This window comes from Hoplias malabaricus, chromosome 8, assembly GCF_029633855.1.
Source record: "Hoplias malabaricus isolate fHopMal1 chromosome 8, fHopMal1.hap1, whole genome shotgun sequence".
NCBI classification, from domain to species: Eukaryota; Metazoa; Chordata; class Actinopteri; order Characiformes; family Erythrinidae; genus Hoplias; species Hoplias malabaricus.
In genome coordinates, this window is record NC_089807.1 from 37,738,689 (window position 1) to 37,761,922 (window position 23,234).

General features: G+C 39.3%; 2 protein-coding genes across 6 annotated transcripts; one reads left to right on the forward strand and one right to left on the reverse strand.

Moving 5' to 3' along the window:
* Window positions 1-1,262: 1,262 nt before the first annotated feature.
* scoca (short coiled-coil protein a) lies at window positions 1,263-8,646 on the forward strand. 3 transcript variants are annotated; one of them, XM_066678824.1, is made up of 5 exons: window positions 1,263-1,392; window positions 1,479-1,591; window positions 6,160-6,228; window positions 6,322-6,402; window positions 7,611-8,646. In XM_066678824.1, exons 2-5 carry the CDS (start codon window positions 1,528-1,530, stop codon window positions 7,751-7,753), a joined length of 357 nt encoding a protein of 118 aa, XP_066534921.1. In that variant the 5' UTR covers window positions 1,263-1,392; window positions 1,479-1,527; the 3' UTR covers window positions 7,754-8,646. The 3 variants fall into 3 exon arrangements, with proteins under 3 accessions (XP_066534921.1, XP_066534920.1, XP_066534922.1); XM_066678823.1 differs by having other exon boundaries at window positions 1,281-1,591; XM_066678825.1 differs by lacking the exons at window positions 1,263-1,392; window positions 1,479-1,591 and adding an exon at window positions 5,347-5,559.
* A 703-nt stretch (window positions 8,647-9,349) lies between these two features.
* Window positions 9,350-21,371, reverse strand: clgn (calmegin). Of its 3 annotated transcripts, none has more exons than XM_066678822.1 (15): window positions 21,305-21,371; window positions 19,323-19,496; window positions 19,093-19,166; window positions 18,921-18,979; window positions 18,504-18,645; window positions 17,686-17,767; window positions 17,403-17,595; window positions 16,338-16,527; window positions 15,385-15,498; window positions 14,900-15,056; window positions 14,186-14,401; window positions 12,787-12,903; window positions 11,675-11,837; window positions 10,593-10,711; window positions 9,350-10,261 (listed from the first exon to the last, which is right to left on the reverse strand). In XM_066678822.1, the coding sequence occupies exons 2-15, from the start codon at window positions 19,494-19,496 to the stop codon at window positions 10,178-10,180; spliced, it is 1,884 nt and encodes a 627-aa protein (XP_066534919.1). In that variant the 5' UTR covers window positions 21,305-21,371; the 3' UTR covers window positions 9,350-10,177. The 3 variants fall into 3 exon arrangements, with proteins under 3 accessions (XP_066534919.1, XP_066534917.1, XP_066534918.1); XM_066678820.1 differs by lacking the exon at window positions 21,305-21,371 and adding an exon at window positions 20,961-21,094; XM_066678821.1 differs by lacking the exon at window positions 21,305-21,371 and adding an exon at window positions 20,381-20,410.
* Between the last annotated feature and the right edge of the window lie 1,863 nt (window positions 21,372-23,234).

Here is a 23,234-nt window from a genome sequence, read left to right on the forward strand (position 1 = left end):
ATTAATCCTTGTGTCATTAATCTCATTTGTTTAGAGTATCAGCATCATTAACATTAATTTGCAAGCTCATTAAAGCTAAACCTGTCTCTCTCTCTCTCTTTCTCTCTCTCTCTCTCTCTCTCTCTCTCTCTCTCTCTCTCTCTCTGTAAGTGTACACGGCTACTATTCAGCCTTAGCCTCACCATTGCTAGCATCTGCTGTTGTCCCTATGTCAGGTTTGTCTAGACCAGACGCTTGTAGTTTGAATTTAACGAGATAAATGGCATTTTAAAATGTGCGCGTTTAAAGAGCATATCACACTGATCTCTCCTGCATCTGATCTGCTCTGTTTAATCTTCTCTGAGAATGCGTGCTACTCATATTTTTTTTACAACACTCACAACTGCAGCCCAGTGGAGGAGGGGGTTCTCCTTTTGATGAGTGGTTCTTCCTCGTGCCCCATGCCATCTTTCCTTTTGATTTGTGTAATCTGGCCAGAGACCACCCTTTACTTATTTAAACATTCCAGCTCACACAGCCATTAAGGGCAAGTTGTTCTTTTTCAGGAGACATATCTGAAGAGGTTCGATAGAAGACAGTCCACTTGCAGGAAAAGGGGAAAGTGAAGGGGCTTCCGGACCTGGAGTTAATGGAAAAGCTGTGATTAAACGATGTAGAGAAACAGGAACTTCTAATAACCACGCAAGACCTGGCAGACCAACAAATCCATCACAGTCAGATAAACAGTACTTTAAGCTGTCTTTGTTGATAGTAGGGGGGGAACCAAGCTCCACTCTTGCTGTAGAGTGTTTCAGGCCACCTGACTATAACGCAGTGGGTCTGAAAGGATGAGGAGCTGTAATCATATCCCTGCAGAGTTCCTTTAGAAGCTGAAAGCAGGTCTCAAACAGAATGGAGGCTGTGATAAAGGCATTTTGTGGTTAAATTAAAATATGAATAAGTTATACATTGCATGTCGACTCAAAATCAAATATATTAAGAATCCCTGACTTGCTATTGTGTAGTGTATTCTATCAGACTGCTCAGACAGGGGGGACACTGTAGTGAACAGTCAGTCTATGTGAGTCTCAGCGATCAAAGTGCAGTGTAATGAAGGTAGTGTTAATAAGGCTGTGTGTGTGGGTGTGCTCGCGTGAATAGAGTCTGTGTTTTTTGTGGTAAATGTTTCACATGTGAAACATCAGTAAAATCACACACTGTAGCAGAGGGGCTTTTCTCTTCAAAGAGAAAGTGAACTCTGAACTCCTTTGTTGCCAGGCACAGCCTCAGGGCCTCGATCGTCGCGGCAACAGTGTCACCTGAGCTGCCCCACAGGTCCGGCTTGTTACCGTGGAGATGGTGAATAATTGAGAGGGGTGCGGCCCAACAGCTGCAGGTGTCCCAGAAGAGTGTGTATGTGTCTCTGTGTGTGCTACATGAAACAGTGCTACATAGAGATTAAGAAAGAGTCAATAGGAAATAACATTGCTTTACTAAAGTGGTTATACAGGTTTGGCTGGACGTTGGTCTGCCCACTAACGCTGAAAAATGGAGGGAGAAGTGGACGAGGACGATGGAACTTTCACCAACATCTCACTGGCGGACGACTCAGGTAAAGACGCTGACTCTCTCCGTGTGGTGGGTGTGTGACTGTGAGAAACTGGTTCTGCTTTAAACCGTTGATCTTTTTGTTATTCAGATATTATGCTCTTATTATACATTCAATTCTAATTGTGCTTTTAAAGTTCCTATTTGAGGCATAATATATTACTAAATAGGTAAGTGATGAACAAACACTTTCTGGACAAATGTTTGCAATCTCCTGCTCATACAATATTCCTTATGAAATGAAGGGTATCCCCCTTCACTGAAATGCTGGTCCCAGTTTTCAGGAGTGACAGCTTCTACTAGTCCAGAATTTATTTACCCTAGGTGCTGGAACATTGCTGTGATGTTTTGACGGCTTTGAGCCATATAAACCTTAGTGAGTTTGGGTGATGATGCCACAAATGGGTCTCCAACTCCTCCCAGAGACTGTGGGCCATCCCTCCAGAAAATGTATACCCCCTGACACACATGCACACACACACACAGATGTTCAGGTTATCTACAAACACATAGGTTCTTCCAGATGACTGCTGCTCATGTAATCGATTAGATCAGCTGATCAGAAACATGCTGCTGATGAAGCCTTCACAACTGAGCAGAAAAATAACATAAACACGGTTAGAATTATTAAAAACATAATAAATTAATTATGATTATTGTAGGGCGGCACGGTGGTGCAGCAGGTAGTGTCACAGTCACACAGCATCAGGGACCTGGAGGTTTTGGGTTCAAGTCCCACTCCGGGTGACTGTCTGTGAGGAGTGCGGTGTGTTCTCCCTGTGTCTGCGTGGGTTTCCTCCGGGTGACTGTCTGTGAGGAGTGCGGTGTGTTCTCCCAGTGTCCGCATGGGTTTCCTCTGGGTGACAGTCTGTGAGGAGTGTGGTGTGTTCTCCCTGTGTCTGCGTGGGTTTCCTCCGGGTGACTGTCTATGAGGAGTGCGGTGTGTTCTCCCTGTGTCCGTGTGGGTTTCCTCCGGGTGACTGTCTGTGAGGAGTGCGGTGTGTTCTCCCAATGTCCGCATGGGTTTCCTCTGGGTAACAGTCTGTGAGGAGTGCGGTGTGTTCTCCCAGTGTCCGCATGGGTTTCCTCTGGGTGACAGTCTGTGAGGAGTGTGGTGTGTTCTCCCAGTGTCTGTGTGGGTTTCCTCCGGGTGACTGTCTGTGAGGAGTGTGGTGTGTTCTCCCAGTGTCCACATAGGTTTCCTCCGGGTGACTGTCTGTGAGGAGTGTGGTGTGTTCTCACAGTGTCCAGGGTTTCCTCCAGGTGACTGTCTGTGAGGAGTCTGTGTGTTCTCCCTGTGTCTGCATGGGTTTCCTCCGGGTGCTCCGGTTTCCTCCCATGGTCCAAAAACACACGTTGGTAGGTGGATTGGTGACTCAAAAGTGTCCGTATGTGTAAGTGTGTGAGTGAATGTGTGTGTGTATATGTGTGTGTATGTGTTGCCCTGTGAAGGCCTGGAGCCAGGGTGTGTTCCTGCCTTGTGCCCAATGATTCCAGGTAGGCTCCGGACCCACCGCATCTGGATAAGCGGTTATAGATAATGAATGAATAAATGTTTATTCTACACTGTGGAATGTGATTTCCCTCCCTTCCTTCACACACACACACACTCAAAAAAATACACACGTCCCAGAGGGGATTTGCTGACTCTGCATTTACAAAAGCCTCATGATGGCAAACAGCTTCACAGGGGCAACAGGAGACAAGGGAGTACGGATTTTTCCTGCTCCAACTTACACTAAAGTCACACCGGGTCTCTCTCTCTCTCTCTCCCTCTCTCTCTCTCTTTCTCTTTGTTTGCGTGTGTGTGCTTTACTGTAAAGCCAACAAAGGCCACTTGTTACAGTTCACCTACTTTCCCTATCTGTTAATGATTTTTAAAAAGAATGGCTAGCAGTCACATCACTAAGGTGCATATCGTCTGTCAAATGAAAAACATGTATCTCAATTTTTGTGCACTTTCAATGTACTACATCATTTGAACACAGCAGTGCCTTTGCTTTATATATATAAAAAAATCAATGATGAATGGACCAGTAGAAATGTTCTAAAATTACTTTAAATAATATCATTTTACATTGATTTCTGTTGAAAGTTAAGAGGGCTTTCTTTTTCTTCTCCTGTAAAGTAACTTTAGGTTCTTCTGTGGCCATCGACAGTATACAGTGGCCCCAAACTCTTTTTACTTTAAACCAGTTGGTGGATACTTTCACCAGTTTTGACTTGACACAACTCCAGAATTATGCTTCTTTGTGTGAGGAAAGTCTGAAGGAGAATTCTAACCAGACTGCACTAACAAGGCTGGACTTAAGCTCTCCGTGCTCAATGGCAGGTGTAGGCTAGAGACATAGGGAGCTCAGATCTTTGGAGTGATGGAGCTTCATCTGATACCTTTGGCATGGTAGCGTGGCATCTGTGATCCAGACCTAATCATCCTACATCAGTACCTGACCTCAACCTGATGTGGCTGAATGGCAGCCCAGTGCTCACAACAATGGTCCAGCATCTAGGGCAACCCTTCTCTGTTCAGTAGAGCTGGAGACTTTAAATAAAGAAAAATGGACGTACAGTGTAGTTGTACCTAGTGCATATGCACATTTCTTTTTCATCATGACGTATAATCTACCATCAAAACACTGGCATATACATCAGACAAATGGTTAAGCAGAGCAGTGCTATAAACAGCACATGCCTTATGTTCTGTAAAAGGTCTCAGAGAGAGGCAAAATAGCGACATTTTAGCCCCCCTCTTTATTCTGGACCTTGTAGCTGCAGCATATGGGGCTGTGTAGAGCTTGTGCCTGGTGCAGGCTAATCATCTTATCAAGCCAAATAGCTCTGAGTGCTGGAGCCACTGCATGGGGAGTATTGTGTGCGCTGTGAGAAACATCTGTCCCTCTGAAGCAGCTATTTACTCCTATTCTGCTCTGATCCCAAAGCTCAGGGCATGGGATAAACTCCTGAAAAGACAGGCACATACTTACCTCTGCACATCCTGGGGCGCTAGGAGCAGTCAGGCACTTGGTTTGAGATGTGCCACAGAATTAGGAGGACATCACTGTTACCTGAAGAGGATCCTACACAGCCCTGGACATTGTTTATTGTTGTAGTAGATACATTATCAGTAATTACACTATATGTACTAAAATATAAGGACACCCCTTGTGATTAGTGAGCTTCTTCTGAAGGCAAGGGCATTTCTATGGAGTTTGCCCACTTTGCAGCAAAGCTTTACTGTAGATGCTGATTGCATTCAGCCATAAATGATGGGTTTTAATGATAAATCATTCACTATGCCTTGGGTGGAGATGGTGTAGTAATCGTGTACAATCTCACATGTACAGCCACACTAGAGCCTATGGAGCTATTCTAATATATTATTGTACTCATATAATTATCTAAAATATGTTTACGTTAAAATGAGTTGCTACTGTGTAGAGTGTTATTCCTAAATCTTATGAACAGCATTAATATGTTCTCTTAATGGACTCCTAGTCTTTTGAGTATGACTGAGAGTGAATTAAAACATTGGGTTGAGCTGTTATTGATTTGCAGCGCTTTGTCTACCTCTAGTGGCCACAACCGCCACCGCACCGACCAAACCCCACTGTGACCGCGGATGTATCACAAATCGCGCTGTGAACCCTATATAGGGCACAACATGAGTTATGAAATGTACTTTTCGTCACTCAAATGGTCCACTATATCTAAAAATCCGTTCACTTTACGCACACACGTCGAAACCCAGAATGTTTTTCCTATGTATTTTACCATTTTTCGAAGTATAGGGCGTTTTATTTTAACCCCTCCACAGAACACTAGATAGGGATCATGGAGACGTTTGTATTTGAGCCCGAAACGAACACTTCACCGTTAGCGCAGTTTCATCAGTTCAGAGATCTGCGGGAGCGATTTTACCAAAGCGGTTTCCAGTCTTACGGTCACAAAGTTTAATCTGTCGACACTTGAGCGGTAAGAAAAGCGATTGGAGACAGTGTGTGGGTTTAAATATCATTGTTTTCTGGTTGTTTGCTAACGCTTGTTTCGGAAATAAAGAAGGCTTAGGTGGTTAGCTCGGCTAACAAGCTAAAACAGTGATAATGTATTATTTCTTTGCGAATAAATACAGCAACAGTATTTATAAGCCGTAGAAGCAAATATATGAAGGAAATGCGTCAATAATGTAGATAAATTATGTGTATGGTCAGTGTCACTCACTAATAACAGATGCTGTATTTTTAGCTGGCAGTGTGGCTTTGCTGCGTGGCCTGGAGCTGTGTAAAACAAACAGAACCGAACCGAACTGAGGCCACGAAGGACTGGGGTTATTTAGCTAGTTGCTAGCTACTTTTCTCAACTGTTTTTTGAGCATAAGTTCATATACCGTGTTAAATACATCGAATAGTAGCCGCAGGCTGAACTGGAGACGTTATATTTAGAAAGTTTTAAGTCAAGACACTTTAAAGGTGAAGTAGGGGATTTTATTTCAGCCTCTGTAGGACCACCAGGTATTATTTGGGTGGTGGATTATTCTCTGCATCAGTGACTAACAGTGTACTGTGTTGGTTTCAGGTGACAGTCCTGCTGTCCTGCAATCCAGACAAGAGGACGAATACTTTGCGATGAATTGTGACATGGATGGTAAACTCAAACTTGTTTTTAAGTGTGTTTACCCCATTTTGAACTCCAGCTGTTGATCTCATCGGGTACATTTGTGTGTCTTTTATAACCCAGGTGATATGGAGAATCAGGTTGAACTGGAGGAGAAGACAAGACTCATCAACCAAGTGCTTGAGCTCCAGCACACACTAGAAGGTAAGTGATAAACACCAGCAAGCTCCATCACTCTCTCTTTGTGACCGTTTCGCTTTCGCTCTGCCCCTGTATTAACTTTTTCTTTGGATTTAGCTTTTGTTTCTGTTTCTTTGACTGTTCTGTTCAGTATATTTTCAGTGCTTATCTGCTTTATTTATTGATTGGCTCTACTGGCATGCTGACCGTACTCTAGACTCCTGACTAAGATCCACTCAGAGAATCTTAATGGCTTCCTGGAGAGGGTTTGTGAAGCAGTAGCAGGACAGTGATGGTGTTAATCTCAGTCACACTACTGTGTATGTGTACATTATAATGCACCATGTGTCTGTATATTTCCTGTGACTTCTATCTCTTTAAACCTACTTTCTTGTATAACATTGAAACAGTAGCTATTATTATTTTATTCATTCTGAAAGTCATCATCAATTTAGAGGTCACAACATGTGTTCTCTGTGAGTCTGTAGCTCAGAACCCTTGGTCCGAACCAAAGAAAATTATATGTTACGTTATAGTCCTAGTTTGGTTAGCATTCACACTGACAAACTGCCAAATTGCTGGTCTTAATTCACTTATTGGGTCATGTATACCTGGTAGTATTTGTTATTTTTTGACAGCTGGAAACAAAGCAAGTGGTGGTGAAATAGATAAAGGAATAAAAACAGTGGCAGAAAGTCCTTCCCTGCTCAAACCAAAGAAGGTTATGTTTTCAAAGCAATCTGTATTTTCACGGTGCATTTAGTGTTACGTCTTCTGACTTCGGGGTCCTGTGATTGGTTAGTTTAGATGACTTTTGGTTAATATTGAGTTCACACTGAAAACAAACCACACCAGTGTTTATTTAGAAACAAAAGAAAATGTTCACGCTCTAAGCGACTGCAAAGCAAAGCTGACAAGCATGAACACACCCTTAAATATTAAATCTGAGATTTGAGTATGTTGTCCATGTCCGGTGTCAGTTCTGATATGTTGTCTGTATTTAAATTCTTGATTAACTTCCCAAGGTAGCACTGTATTGTAGCACCATTTCGTATGAAAGATGAGCCTTGATTAAACAGATAAATAATTCGCTATGCATCTCTCCCTGTGAAACATTAAATTGTGCTGAAATAGTGGTTACATCAAATTTGTTGCCAAGCAAAAAGTAAAGCAGTGTAGCCTAAATTCAGCTGTACTTTCATGGGAAACTAATCCTGATTCCTTTCTGCTAGATCTCTCTGCTCGAGTGGATGCGGTGAAAGAAGAGAACCTGAAGCTGAAGTCAGAGAACCAGGTTTTGGGGCAGTACATCGAGAACCTCATGTCTGCGTCCAGCGTGTTCCAGACAACCGATACCAAGAGCAAACGGAAATGAAATCACATGTGGAACACGGATATTCCCCTCACATCAGAATGGACCCTTTTTCCTTCAAAGGCCAGTACACACAAGGCCTTGTTTGCTTGTATCTTCCAACACCTCCAGTGTTCAGACAGTCTCTCACACACCAAAACATAGCATTATGCTGAGCTTTACCTTTAGTCATACATTTTTTGGTAAGAATTCTTTTCTTTCTTGGCTCTTCAGTCCATCTTTTAATTTTCATAGTGGCTGCTTGAGGGTGACACTAAAACAGACTGACCTGCTCTCTTTAGCTGGTTGCTAGCTGTTACGGAGTTAATGGAAGCATTTTGTAGTCTGTGGTCAGATATCCACAGTGCTAATGCACATCAGACTCTCTGCGCAGCTCTTTTAGTGGCTACTCCACAGCCCATCTGCATGTTTCTCCAGCCAGAATGTGCAATAGTGATGTTTCAGGTTTCAAAGGGCCAACCCAAAGACGAGTGCATTAATGTACTATGTTTTAATACTTCTCCCTTTTTTGCACTTTGTTGTTAGTAGTAGAGAGAAAAGCACAGGGGAAATATCTGGACTATTTAGCAGCACAGTTATGATAAATTCTTATGAAAGTGCATGAGGTCGAAATTCTTATTCCAAAGAAGGTATGCATGGCGTAAGCAGCTTATAGTGATGGGTATGTTGGGTGAATGAATGACAATGAAAACCATACGCAGGACAATAGTTATTGGACAGTCTGTATTCCTTTAACTCGAATGATCTGTTTTGAACTGAATTGCACATAAAAGTGTAAAGTATTGCAATGAGTGCAGAGTTAGTGTTGTGTGCACACTTCCACTGCCTTCATTTGGGATTGATAAAACAGAGCTTGGATTGTGTTGTATAAAAAGGAAAAGGGATGGACTGTTGTGATATTGATTGAGTGCTCTGGATGTATTTGATTAATGTAAGTCCGGTAGATTGCAATTTCTGTGACAAGCACAGAGCAAATGATGACAGTTTCATGAAAAATGGACTGAAAGATCTATGATGAACCAGTGAGAAGAAACAGAGCAATACAGGCCTGCTGCGTTTCGGACAAAGGGTACATATAATATACATTTCTTGTTCTATTTCTACATGAACATGTCCATTAGACTCTTACATTGCTCAAACATGCCGGCATTCAAAAGTGTCAAGAATTCAGCCTGAGGAATATAAAGAACGATAAGGGAATGGTCATATTGTCATGTTATTTATTGTTTTAATGTACTTTAATACTGTATATTATTAACCTTTCCTTCAGGTATATAACAAAAGCCTGCACACGTCCAATGTAGATACTGCCTTGCGTGTAAGTGTGTAAATTGTACTTCTACTCTTATGCCTTTAACCTTTTTGTGTTAATAAATTGTTTTTGCCTTTGCATTAGAGTCTCTTATGGGCACATACTTCTGTTTTGTATTAAATGTTTATTTCCAAGAGCAATGTACAACTTACAAACATGTAAACAAAACTAGAAAAGCAGAAATCAAACAGAACTGTGTACATTGCTCAAGACAAATGTCTCCATTCCCAAAGCTGAAATGTTTTACACGTCAGTCAGCCTCGTTTGCCATGAGGGCTCAGAATAAATATATTGTGCTGTGTTAAAGATTTGTTATCGAGGCTGTAATCACAAAGCATCCTGACTCAAATCTGATGATCAGGTTTCTTTGCTTGCGTTCTCTTCATTGGATCTGTAGGTGTAGAGAGCACAGAGAAGCATTCTCTGGCTAAAATGACAGCATTAGTGTGAAAAACATGTTTGAAAAGATCTGTATTCTATTTAGAGCTGAAGGGGAAAAAATTATATCTCAGATATGCTTTTAACAATACTGACTGCCAAGTGTAGACAGATGTGAGTGCAGATTCAGATCCCACAAGTCAAGCTCTCCTTCACTAGAAAATGAGGAAACCAAGATCTTAATGTCCGCCATTAGTCAGTTCAACTGCAACGTTTTCAAACAATTTACAAACAATAAATATTCAGTGCGATTTTTGACCAATAACATTAAAACATAACTTAAAACAGATGTAACTGACTCTTAAAATAAGTTAAAGAACAATTTCTCGAAACTATGAAATGTCATGAGGTGTGTTTCTAAAAAACACACCCCACAATCATTTGTCACAGTACTAAAACTAGCACTAGCAATGGTAAAAACTGGCTGTAATGCTACTCCTTCAAAATACCTCAAGAGAGGAAATACAGCAGAGTTGTGATTGGTACAGCTAAATCTGAAAAGCAACCAGTAAGATCTATTGGTGGACAGGAAGACTGGAAGGAGCAGGAGGAGGAAAAAGCTCCAGTGGAGGGGGCAGGGCCTGTTGACTTTGCAAAGCCAGGGGCATGCAGCATTTATAAAGGCAGGAGGGGACAAGAAAAAGGAAGAGAGAGGAAGAAAGAAGAAAAAAGGCCTTTCAGTCCTTCCGTACTCTCCTTTTTCTCACAGCCTGTTTATGTCCATCTCCAGTGTTCTGATTACCCTCATCAGCATCCTTCATCTGCAACAGAAAAAAACAAGTTTGTGTGGTCATCAGTAGAAAGATTTTTAATTATATTTATAAAATTTATAATGCAAATAAATATGGACTTAAATCTGTTATTACAACATACAAATGTAATGCCAATGTAATAGTATTTAAATATTTAACTGTAATATCTTTTGAACCAAAAGGTGGTTAGTCTTCCCTGACATTAACTGAATACTAGTGTTCTTTACTTCACTCTCTGGCACGGTTTAAAGCTATAACTCCTCTAAAGGGCTTAAAAACGGGGACAGCAGAGCTGGGAGTGAAGACCTCTAGCCTAAATAACTTCACCTAGCAGTCTTACCTCATCATCAGAAGGTGTGTCATTTGACTTGCTAGCTTCCTCTTCCTCATCTTCATCTTCCTCCTCTGCTGCATTAGTTCCAGCAGCTTCACCTTCATCGTCAGTTCTGCTCTCCTTTTCTGATTAAGGAAAATTAATGGTTTTACAAAAGTGATACCATCTCCAATGCACATTGTATAAATCTTATTAAATCTGCTTTAACATGAATTAAAAGAAACTGCTTTGCATGTGTTAAAAAAGCAAATCTAAAACAGTACTGATTGAAGAGTACAGCTGTAGCACTTAAATATCACTCCTTCTCTAAATGCAATTTTAGCCTGGTTTGAGAGGGGGATGGAGGTAGTGATGTCTAACCAACTGAAAAAGAATCACTGACTGAGTGGTTGGACAAACGAGTGGATTTTTGACATTTAGTCACTTGATATGCTTTCCTTAATGCAATGTGTGCTAAATATTCAGGAGTGCTGGCCACATACAACGGAAGATTCAAACATGCAGTTTGAATTGTCATTCAATGATAAGATTTCTGAAATCCCACAGTGTCTGCCAGGCCTCCAGCCAAAAGAAATTAGCTTAGTGGAAAAAAATACAATGCGCCAATAGCTTTTCTTAAGTGCCGAATAATATGTATAATAAAGCAATTGTGTGCCTTTTCATGTCTTCGAATCTTGCCATGTTTTTTTAGTCTCCTTTTTGTTCCTGTTACATCCTGGTACATCTTTGTCTCCCACTACTCCACTGGTGCAAACGGAGTCAGGCTGAGGTTGAGCAGATGGCCTCTTCAGGTCCGACAGAGATATAGTTTGTGTGAAAAAATCTGATATTGCTTTGCCATTACTGCATGTTGTCTATCACTAAAACCACATTTAAACTTCTTGGGAGATTTGGTTTGGTTTGGTACAAGGCAACGCAGAAGTTTTATTTTTGAGCCAAATGTTTCTAATTTGTAAGCAATTTTTAACACAAAGCCAATTGTGACATTAGAACTGGAAAACTATACTGAACCTAACATCACCAGTTTTTCTATTCAATAAGTACTGCCCCCATCATTGGAGTAATAAAATAAAATTCTATTTTCTTACCATTTGGTTCAGAAACCTCATTTGTTTGGTCTTGGTCCTCTTGCTTCCCTGTCTCTTGCTCCTCTTCCTCTACATCATCATCTTCCTCGTCCTCATTTTCTTCTTCTACATCTTCAGAAATAGGCGGGTCAGTTTTCTTGTAGGTGTAATCATCATCTGACTTCTACAGCACAGAGGGGAAATAAAGACAAACATTTAGGAATATGTTAGGAAATGATAAATAAAATCTAAATTAGCACTGGCTTCTGAGCATCGTGTAAGAAATTTTTATATAGTTTTAGATTTATTTAATAGAGAAGCTAGCCTGGTACTGGCAGGAATACAGGAGGCAGGGGGAGAGAAGGAACAGCACTGTCCTCTCTCAATCCATGGCTGAGGTGCCCTTGAGCAAGGCACCCAACCCCTAACTGCTCCACGGGCACTGGTGATGCCTGCCTGCCACTTCATGTGTGTTCACTGTGTCGAGTGAACTAATGTGTGAGAGTGTGTGTTCACAGCAATTGATGAATTAAATAAATGGCACATTTCAACTGTGTACAATTCCAGTTTTGCTAACCATCTGCACATAGCCATGAATTTAGAAAAAGGGGCAAGCAGATATGAACATTTGCCATTGATACTGATTTTAACCAATAATAATAACCAATAAGAAAAGCTGATATAACTTTTTACAGCCCCAGGCATCAGAACATGAGCAATTCCAAAAAGAGGCATCTATTATCCTGGTCAATAAAGCAGGGTTTCACATGCTGGATATCCTTTTCTACATTTAAAGAAATCTATGCTTTGGTGGCAGGATTTCCACTTAAACAGTATATCAATTTTTTCAGCCAGTCAATATATTGGTTGGGCTCTAGTTAGAAAATTGCAACTCTGAAATGGATAATTGGAAAAGATGATGATGATGATCTAGTTAGAAATAAACAGATAAAATGAACTTTTGATCATCCAGACTTCCATTAGAGTGAAGAGAATGCATCTTCTATTTGCAGGGTGTGACTGAAATGCATATTTCTCCTTTAAATCAAGTCGGATCCCAATGATGAACACAACAATGACACGAATTTGGTCCTCGTGACTGGAATTATTCATCTATAGTGTTTAGTCCTCACCTTAGGCCAGCAGAATAGCACAGCCAGGCCAATTGGTAATCCAACAGTCAGGATATAAATCACCCACAGCCATGGTCTTTCCTCTGCTGCCAGTGTCAGCTGACTGAACACCCCAGGCTGAGAGGGAGATACAGAGTGACATAAATGTGACCGTTAGCCAGAAAAAAAGACAGAAAAAGCAAACATATAAACAAGGAGGGTGGTTTCCCAGACATGGATTAAGCCTAGTCCAGGACTATATACCCCTTTCAATGAGGGGAAGAAAAAAAAAAACAATTAAATGTGCTGTGTAGTCCAGGACTTTGATATCACGTGTGTTTGATCTTATGAATGCTTTGTTTTCTTCTTTGATATCTCTATGAACACTATAAATTAGACTGCACAATTTTTTGCCCATGATTGTACCATAACTGCTGAATTAATATGTCTGCCACAAAAGACAGCCTTTGACGTTGTTCTAACAGTGTAGCTTGCAATGTCACAAAGATATTAAACTACAAATGGTATTACTTTACACTAGGGATGCACAATTATTCATTCATTCATTCTCTGTTACCCTTATCCAGTTCAGGGTCGCGGTGGGTCCAGAGCCTACCTGGAATCATTGGGCGCAAGGCAGGAATACACCCTGGAGGGGGCACTAGTCCTTCACAGGCCAACACAGACACACACACATTCACTCACACACTCACACCTACGGACACTTTTGAGTCGCCAGTCCACCTACCAACGTGTGTTTTTACCAAGAGTAGAACACCACACTCCTCACAGGATGCACAATTAATTGTATTTTAATAGTCAGCATAACACAAGCCTTGTGATAAAGTTGTATGTAATGTGTTGTATTTGTTGTAATTAAATAATGTAATCATGAACTTCAACCATCACTCCATAAAACACTAAGTTCTGCCAGGTGAAGTGTTGAAAAATTCAGAGGAAAGAGTCACTTATAACCTATGACCGAATCTTTAGAAACAAAAGATTTCCGAAACTACATAAGATCTGCTTTTGGTTACAATATGTGAATTACACCTCATTATAAGACTCTTTAAAACACTTACTTACAGTAAAATGCTGCTGTCCACATAATGCTGTACTAATTTAAACAATATTATTTTACAGCTCAAATATTTTAAACTTGCCTAGCATTCAGTTCACATTTTCCCAGAAAAACTGTAGTTGTCTGACTTTTACAAAAACCAAGCATAACTAATGTCCCAGAGCATGTAACAGAATTTGGCCAAAAACTGAGGTGCAGAAGCTGACACAGCATCACATGCAATAAAAAAAATGCTAACTTAAGGAAGGATATATGGTAGTGTCCTATACAACAGCTTATATTAAAATATATATATTTTTAAAATATTCATCCAGATGTCAGGCTAATTTGTATGCTCACCTCATTGGCGCTAGCCACAAGTTTCTTGAGACCCCAGCTGTCTGCAGCCCAACGGTCTGCTACTTCTTTGTCTGCAGTGATGATGAAGTTGTCGAAGTAAATATCAGATGTCATAGACCACAGCTCCAGCCCTACAGCCCGGAATGGGGTCATCTTAAACGGCTCCAGATCCTCAAAATAGTCCGGATTCAAAATCTTACGTGAACTCCACACACCCTGCATTCAGACCACAGAAGTCAAAACTGGAATTTTGTGCACAAATTGTTGAATTTAAACTGTGCATGAGTAGTTGAAATTATATAATTTAAAAAAAATCCCTGGGTAATATGTATCTCTTGAGAATTTATGAATATGTGCCTTTCATTTATAAATAAAGCCAGATTTTAAGGATGAATAGTTTGGAGGTAATAATAACATTGGCTTTACATTTTAACAGAACTACATTGTTTTGGGGAAATGACACTAATACAACAAAGTTGTAGAAGTTATACCTGATTTATGATTGAGTAGTAATTAGGGAACTAAAATATAATTTATTTATTTACTAAAATTTAACTTAAATACAAGCAGTTACCATACCGTTACCAACTTATTACTTTACAAATAATGCTGATGTGAACTGACCATATTCGCTGTATGTAACTTTTTTTCCATGTAATGTTTTAACTGCATGACAAAAAATTATATATAAAATAACATGTTCTGAAACAGTACCTGGTAGTTGGGGTTATCTATAAGCGGTGCCTTCCACTTGCCCTTGTACTGCGGGTTATTGATTGTGGGGGGTTTCCATTCCCCACACCCAGGAGCAGTCTGGCACTTCGGATTAGGCACCTGAGGAGCTTCCCATTCACCATCCATCTCTTCATCCCTTGGAAAAATAAATAAATATATTTGACCACATGTCAAACAATGTTAAGAGGCAGGGGTGTTGTATATGCATGCAACCACACTAAAAAAAATAATTGGAATGCTTGAATCATATCATATGTGACAATTACAACTTCATGCTATTCTTGTTAACAAGCACAATATTTAACTCTGACAAAACATTTTTTTCTGACAAACATTTTTAACATGATTTTCACATCACTATTATACAAAATCTGCCGCTATATTTTAAACTAAGTGGCATAATTAGAGTGCTGCTATATTTAAATGTGCCTAGAGAATACAGAGACACTGAGGGTAGAGATTACCAGTCATCAGGTTTTATTGCTGTAGGATCAGGAACAAATTCAGGCTCATCATCCAGCCAGCCATCTGGCTTTATGGCATCAGGATCTGGTACCATTGCTGGAGCATCCTCATCCCTACAGAATAAACAGAAAGAAAAGTTAAAAAGGGGGATCGCAACAAGAGAGGGATGATTTATGTAATATATAACTGAGTAATACAGGAAGAGGCTAAACTTTTCATTCCTTCACTATGCAATATGTTCATCCTCTTCAGGGTTCTGGTCCAGAGCCTACCCAGAATCATGGGGCACAAGGCCGCAACACACACTAGACAGGGCATCACACATTTACTATTCTGAATAACCAATCCATTTACCAGCATTTGATTTTGAACTGTGGGACAATATAGTATGACCCAGACATGAAGAGAAAACACCAACGTCCTCACAGACAGTCACCTGAGGCTCGGACTGAAACCACAACCCTGGAACAGAAATCTGGAGCTACTTGTTGCACTGTGCCTTCGTATGAACTTTTCACTGACAACTATTATCTTTGTTTTTTTTAAACAAAAAAATATGGTTAAAAATGGATTTCATTTGGAAATAAAATGTGTAAACACATGAATAAAAACTAAATTTATCCAGTTAGTCAGTAAATGTTTATGAAAATAATAATCTCAGTGCAACAGCTAACTTAACATGCTCATTATATCTTAGTAGGAAGCTAGTAGGAGGTTTTGCTATCCAGATGCTTGGAATAAAAAAGCTATAATTTCTCTGTGTTTAAGCTAAGAAGTGTAGAAGTAAAGAAGTACTTGAATGAGAATGGAGGCCTTGGTAAATGAGCACCACTGAAGTATTAAGGATGGATTTCCTTAGAAATGTTAACCTTCCATGGTCCAAATAATAGCATCACAACAATATTTTATACATCAATGGCCCACTTTTTGTTCCCAAAAATTAAGACCTCACCAGTCATCAGGCTTGACTGCTTCAGGGTCAGGAATCTTTGCTCTCTCATCCCAGTCATCTGGTTTGGAGTCTTTAGGATCATCAATCTCTTTAGGTGGGTTCACTGGTGGAATCACGTCAGTGAGTAAACTTCCTTTGCTAACACTGGATTGGTCGATAAATACTTCATAGGTATTGTCTGGGTTAAGGACTGAAAAAGAAAAAAAAGAAGAAAGAATCTTGAAGTAAGTCCATTTGTAATAAAAAGTTAGTCAACTGTATATTACATTTTTATATAAAATCAATTCAACTCACATTAAACTATTAAGAAAAGCTTAATTCAGAATCATTCAAATTTCATTTCTTTTTCATTATTTCACAGCAAATGCACCAAAATGCTACAACATTCACACCATCTCCTTGTTTCTACACTCACAGTGCATTTGCTCAACTCCACTGAAAATAAAGGAGCACCTTGTAGTTCAACGCTTACAGACTGTGGTTCATCTGTTGGTTTGCAGATTTTCTGTGTTCCTTTTCACCCTGGTGTTTTTAGACTCTGTGCCCATTCACTGTCCATTGTAACTGAAACTACCATGTGTCAGTGGAGCTAAGACAATTAACCATGGGTGTAGAAACAAGCAGGTGTTCATAATGTTATGGTTGATATCTGTACATATTCATTTATTTATTATTTTATTAATAATTACACTTATATAGCACCTTTCTAGATAACCAAGGATGTGTTACAATCAACACTGCACTAAATGCCACTCTATTCAACACACACAATAGCGAGAAGCAGCAGCCAAAGGTGCAGTGTCGACTTGGAGGACTGCACTGAGCACTCCTGGTTGACCAATGATAGAACACCAATCTATATCTGGGCATACACACATGTGCATTCACTTACATACACACTCATTCACTCACACAGGGCAGTGGCTTTAGAATAGCCAATTGATCTAACCTCCAGGTTTTTGGACAGTGGGAGGAAGCTGGAGACCCCAGATAAAACCCAAGTAGACAGGGGGAGAACATAAATATTTACTTTGCAGTGTGTCACAAATACAGTGAAATACCTACCCAGAGTGTAGAGGTGAGTCTTCTTGTCAGAATACACCTTTCTGAGGTCAGTGTCAGCTCGCTTGGCATGCTTCTCTTCATAATCTCCATTCAGAGGGCTCTTGTGTCTGAAGATGAAGTGCAGCTTGTAGTCTTCTCCACACTTATCTGGTCCAAACATAATACTGTACGCTGTCCGATCATGAAACTGCTCCTGCAAGTCCAAGGCAAACTATTAAACATCCCTACAATTGGCACAGTTTTGATAAGTTTTCTTGTATCATTTCTATTTAAACAGACATACCAGATCCAAGTCAGGAGCATCAGACAGTAACTTGATGTAGGCACCCCCACAATCAATACCATCTTGAAAATTGACCTCATACCTAATGTAGAGACAACCTCTTGTGTGAATTAGGCACAGATGTAAATACATTAAAAGCAGTGTTCATTCATGATCAAATCAAATAAAGTAACTTATGATTGTTTGTTCATAGTTTTAATTCCTTTTTAACTCCTTTATGACTTCAACATTACATTAATTAAAATTTGTAACACTTTAAATGCTATTATTCATCGATGGTTGTACACACCATCACAAGTGATTTTAGTATTTTTTAAACGATAATTAATTTGCATATAGTGCAACATATCAATTATTCAAAACTTAAATAGCATTTTTGCACAGTGCATGTTTGTTGTTGCTGGGGCTCATTCTCAAGAATCTACCTTACCCAGCATATGACTATCCAATGTCAGAAAACATAAGCACACAGGTTTGTTCGCAATTATTTGTACATAGTAGTAATGTGGCAAGCAGTATTCAGTCAAATACAATTGTCTTCCTAACATACAGGATAGAAAGAGACCTTTTTAAACAACAACTGTACATAGAACACAGGCAGTAAATAAACCCACAAAAATAACAACACTGGATTAAAACACAGTTATACACATTATTATATGGTTATAGCACTTGACAGCAGTTTCTACATTCTACCATCTCCCAACCCAACTGTAGAAAGCAACATCTTCATGCCATACAGTTTTAACTCTGTTTTAATATTGATTTCACACCAACAACAGATTTCTACGATGATAGTAACTGGGAAATCTACTTACTGGACTACAAGTGGCTTGTCTTTGAAAACATAAGGTTTCTTCAGAGGAGCTGCAATGGCATGGTGCTTTGCACGAGACTTCAGTACCAAACCAAGATCACCGGGCACTTTATTCTCTTTCAGGGACTCAACCTCCCATTTGCCTGAAAGAAATAAAAGACACTGTGCTTATCACACAACTTACAAATCATAAGAAAAAAGCTTTATTAAACACAGATCACAGACCTAGATATGATAAAACGTTTCACTTTGGTAATAACTTTTAATTTTGTTTTACTCAAGTTCTTATCAAGCCGTAAAACAAAGAACCCTGTTCAGATGTAAAGTAATTTTTGCAGAGACACTACTGTTTACTTCCCATCTGAAGAGCAGGACAAAGACTAAAACCAAACAGACCAAAAAAGGTCTTCAAACTCACCATCATATTTAGCAATATCTTCATCTGCATCCTCTTTCATTGTTCTAGATTTTATCCACCTGAAGAACAATAATACAAAATAAGGTTACATCAGAAGCCCAGGAAACATATAAACAACTTACAGATTTGATTCTGGGAATTAAAAATAACTGCAAATGATATTTCACTGTACCCGCTGAGAGATCCATCATCAAATGTCTCAGAGAAGAAAACCTCTCCAGTTGGAACAGGAGTCTTGTAAGTCACCTAGAAAATATATAAATATAATAAGTATATGATTTGGAATTATTGAGAATTCACATATATGCTATTCTCAGTATAATTTAAAAATCACAAAATCTAGAATAATATATGTACCACAGTGCATTTAATTATGCACTATAAATTCACTTGACCTCTGACCTGAAACGACACGTTGGCATCAGCTTTTACTTCACTGCTGTCATCTGCCTCTGAATCCAACTCTCCATCCTCCACTTGTGCTTCCTCTTCATCATCCAGCTCTTCCTCCTGGGCCAATGTTACCAAGGCAACGGACAGCAGCAAGAGACACATCCAGCCCCACCGCAGCTTCATCTACACCCAAAAAAAACAGATTTGGGTATTTTAACTGCCCAGATCATAGGGACAAGTGTAACAAGGGACAGAGTAATATAGTAACAAGAGACTCATATGCTGTATATACTCAGCAGATTTACTGATTCAGTGTTTACTAGGAATTGTGCACTGAGAGATTTTCTTGTTTACACAAAAATATAAAATGGCTAAATATACTCAATAGTCTCCTAAATCACAAATAAGCAACCTATTTTTATTACATGAAAACTGAATTATTTTAGCTCCTGTGCCAATGGTAGAACCAAACATTTCCCCAGGTATTGATTATTTTGATGAAATGTAGAGGTAAGCAAAACGATGTTTCCTACAGTATAAGCACATACAGAAAACTCACATAAAGTAAAATCGTCATTATACAATAGCATTAAGTTAAATTATATTTAGTTTAATATGATAGGTGGAGTTCTTTTTAATGGGGCACTAACTGTTGTATTTTGTGATGAGTATAAGGCATTGTGAAATTGTTATTTTTGATAGACTGCCCTCACCTAGGTTTTAGAAAATACTAGCTACATACGTTTTATTTTTCAGAGAGTTATTCTATGTCCTAACGTTATTTAGACGTTATAAGATTTAACTAGCTGTTTCAATTTTTGAACGCCTTAATAAACGTTACCAACCACTGTAAATGACGAACACAAAACCTTAAGCGACAAATACGCACTTGTATATTTGCATAATTAAATTAATCAGCTTATTACACAAACGTCACCCTTATTCTGAGCCCTCGTTACTGAATATTAAGGTAAAAAAAAAAAAACACATGCATACACACATATACATTATATATATATATATATATATATATATATACACATACACACACACACATACATACATACATTACATACATACATATACACATATATATACACACACACACTGAGGTATATATATATATATATCGGGAGTATATTAGGCTACATTCAGCCCTACACCAGATGTACTGTAAATTAGCTGGCTAACACAGCAAGCTAAGCTAACAGTTGGCTGCGCTCGCACATCTACCGTTAACGTTACCGTTAATCGCGCTGGTTACACGACCGTTATTTTATTAGCTAGTTTATGTTGTTGAAACATGACAGTATAAACGTAAACAAATAACAAACAAACAAATGCGTACAAACGTTTAAAATGTGCAATTTACAAATACTGCAGCTTTCCGTTTTCAGAATGATCATTAATGCTCCCGTAAATCTCGCAACGTTCAATAAAATAAACATTAACTTCACTTCAATATTTTACGTTACATATTCATTTTAAAATATAGCAAAACTAACGTATGCACTTTACACATCACTCGTCATTGACAAACACCGTTAAGAAAACAAAATCCATATTTTTAATAACGTTAGACAAAAATGCAAATAGAGTATGCGTATTTAACATTTCAATAATGTTAGCCAGCTATAGCTATCTTACCACATTAATAAGAAAAGCAATCAAACAACAAGCGAGAAAAAAAACTAAATGAAAGCATATAAGCCAATTGTCCACCATAGGTTAAAAAACGTTAGCTCAGCTTCGAACGTGTTGTATATGACTTTCCACCTTAAGTAGCATATAACTGATGCAGCGTTTAAGGTGGATTGGACATTTTCAACATGAAGCTGCAGCATCGTCCCAGACTCTACTCGCGGTAAGCTAATGCTATACCGCAGCCCTGAATTTGAAGTTTTCTTTCAAAACACAAAATATTTAGATATACAGCTACGCTACACTATTCGTGGCTGCAGAAAGGGCCGCAGTTTAATTCGTATCCTCACCTTTTTTTCTCCGGATAAGCTCGTATTTCAGTCCGGTGTTCCGCTGGCTGTGCTTCAGTGTGGACGGCGCTGGGAGCTGCACTGACACACAACAGCGACAGTTTAAATGAACTGAAGCGGGTGCAGAAACACTCCCACATCTACTGTAACCCTCTCCACAATACCCTGTCAATTTAAGAGCCATTGTCATTCGAAAGCTTGGAAAACTGGTTTTAAAATACGATGTAAAATCAAGTTTTGTTTCAAATACATTTAAAACTTGTTTCTAATATAGTCCAACTTTTCAAACATTTTGTAAGTAGGTGTGTTTACAAATTAAATTAACAACAACTATGAAGAACAGTACCACCGATTGTAATAATTATCTAATAATTCCTAATATTTCATATGATAAATAATTACTGCGTAGACCACTGATATTGTCCATCCATCCATCCATCCATTATCTGTAACCGCTTATCCAATTTAGGGTCGCGGGGGGTCCAGAGCCTACCTGGAATCATTGGGCGCAAGGCGGGAATACACCCTGGAGGGGGCGCCAGTCCTTCACAGGGCAACACAGACACACACATTCACTCACACCTACGGACACTTTCGAGTCGCCAATCCACCTACAACGTGTGTTTTTGGACTGTGGGAGGAAACCGGAGCAAACGGAGGAAACCCACGTGGACACGGGGAGAACACACCAACTCCTCACAGACAGTCACCCAGAGCGGGAATCGAAGGTCTCTGGAGCTGTGTGACTGCGACACTACCTGCTGCGCCACCGTGCCGCCCTGATATTGTCCAGTGTTATTGAATTACTAATTTCCAATAAAGTACAAGCTCACACAACAGAAAACACACTACAGCGTGTTAACATTTATTTAGTGTCCAGTATAAAATGCCACAAATATATAAACATTTGTAGCTCTTTCAGAAATAAAAACACCCCAGAATACATAGAATAGAAAATTACACGTACGTATAAACAAGCATTACTGACTGCAAAAATGTGTGCATACCTAGGAGGGTGTGAATTAAGCTTTGGGCTGTATTCTAAACCACGTATTACATTGGTATGCCTACTACACTAATGAATGTTAGTGTTTGATATTTGGCTTAGGCCTACTTCTGAAAATGGTAGGGTGGCGATTTGGACGCAGCATTTTTCCCCTTTTGTGTACAGTAATATTGTTGTCGTGCGCCATCTGCCGGCAGTGGAAGAGAACAGAGGGAGAATGAGAGAGAGAGACAGAGACAGAGAGAGAGAAAGAGAGAGAGAGGGGGGGGGGCAGCGCCTCTCGCCGCCAAATATGTGACAACATGCCACCGCCTGAAAGTGGCAGTGTGCACCACTCATCATTCACTACCCCCACACCCACACAGTAATACCCCCTCCCCATACACACAGACTAATAACCCCCCACACACTCCACCAACACCCACTACTAATCCCCCACCCCAAACACTATAAATAAGAATGTAAACTCTTATTGAATATTATATATCTTATTACTTTGCAACACTTAATGAATATCTTATTCTGTTTATTCAGTAATATTTGATATTTTTTCTTAAATTGATAAATTGCCTGATTGTCATTATTATTGTTGTTGTTATTAATTTTATCTATATAATGTATTTTTTATATGTTTTTATATTAATTAATGGTTATTTGCTTAAATATTAGGCCAATTTTTTTTTTTTTTCAAAATTTATAAAGAATTTATGTTCGGTTTAAGTTTGTTTATGTGCTTTGGCAACAGTGTTACTGAAACAGTCATGCTAATAAAGCCAATTGAATTGCTGAATTGAACTGAAAAAAAAACGAGAGCGAGAGAGAGAGAGAGAGAGAGAGAGAGAGAGAGAGAGAGAGAGAGAGAGAGAGAGAGAGAGCTGTCAACTTGCAACTTGACCCGGAGGAGAAGTACATCGGCCATTTTGG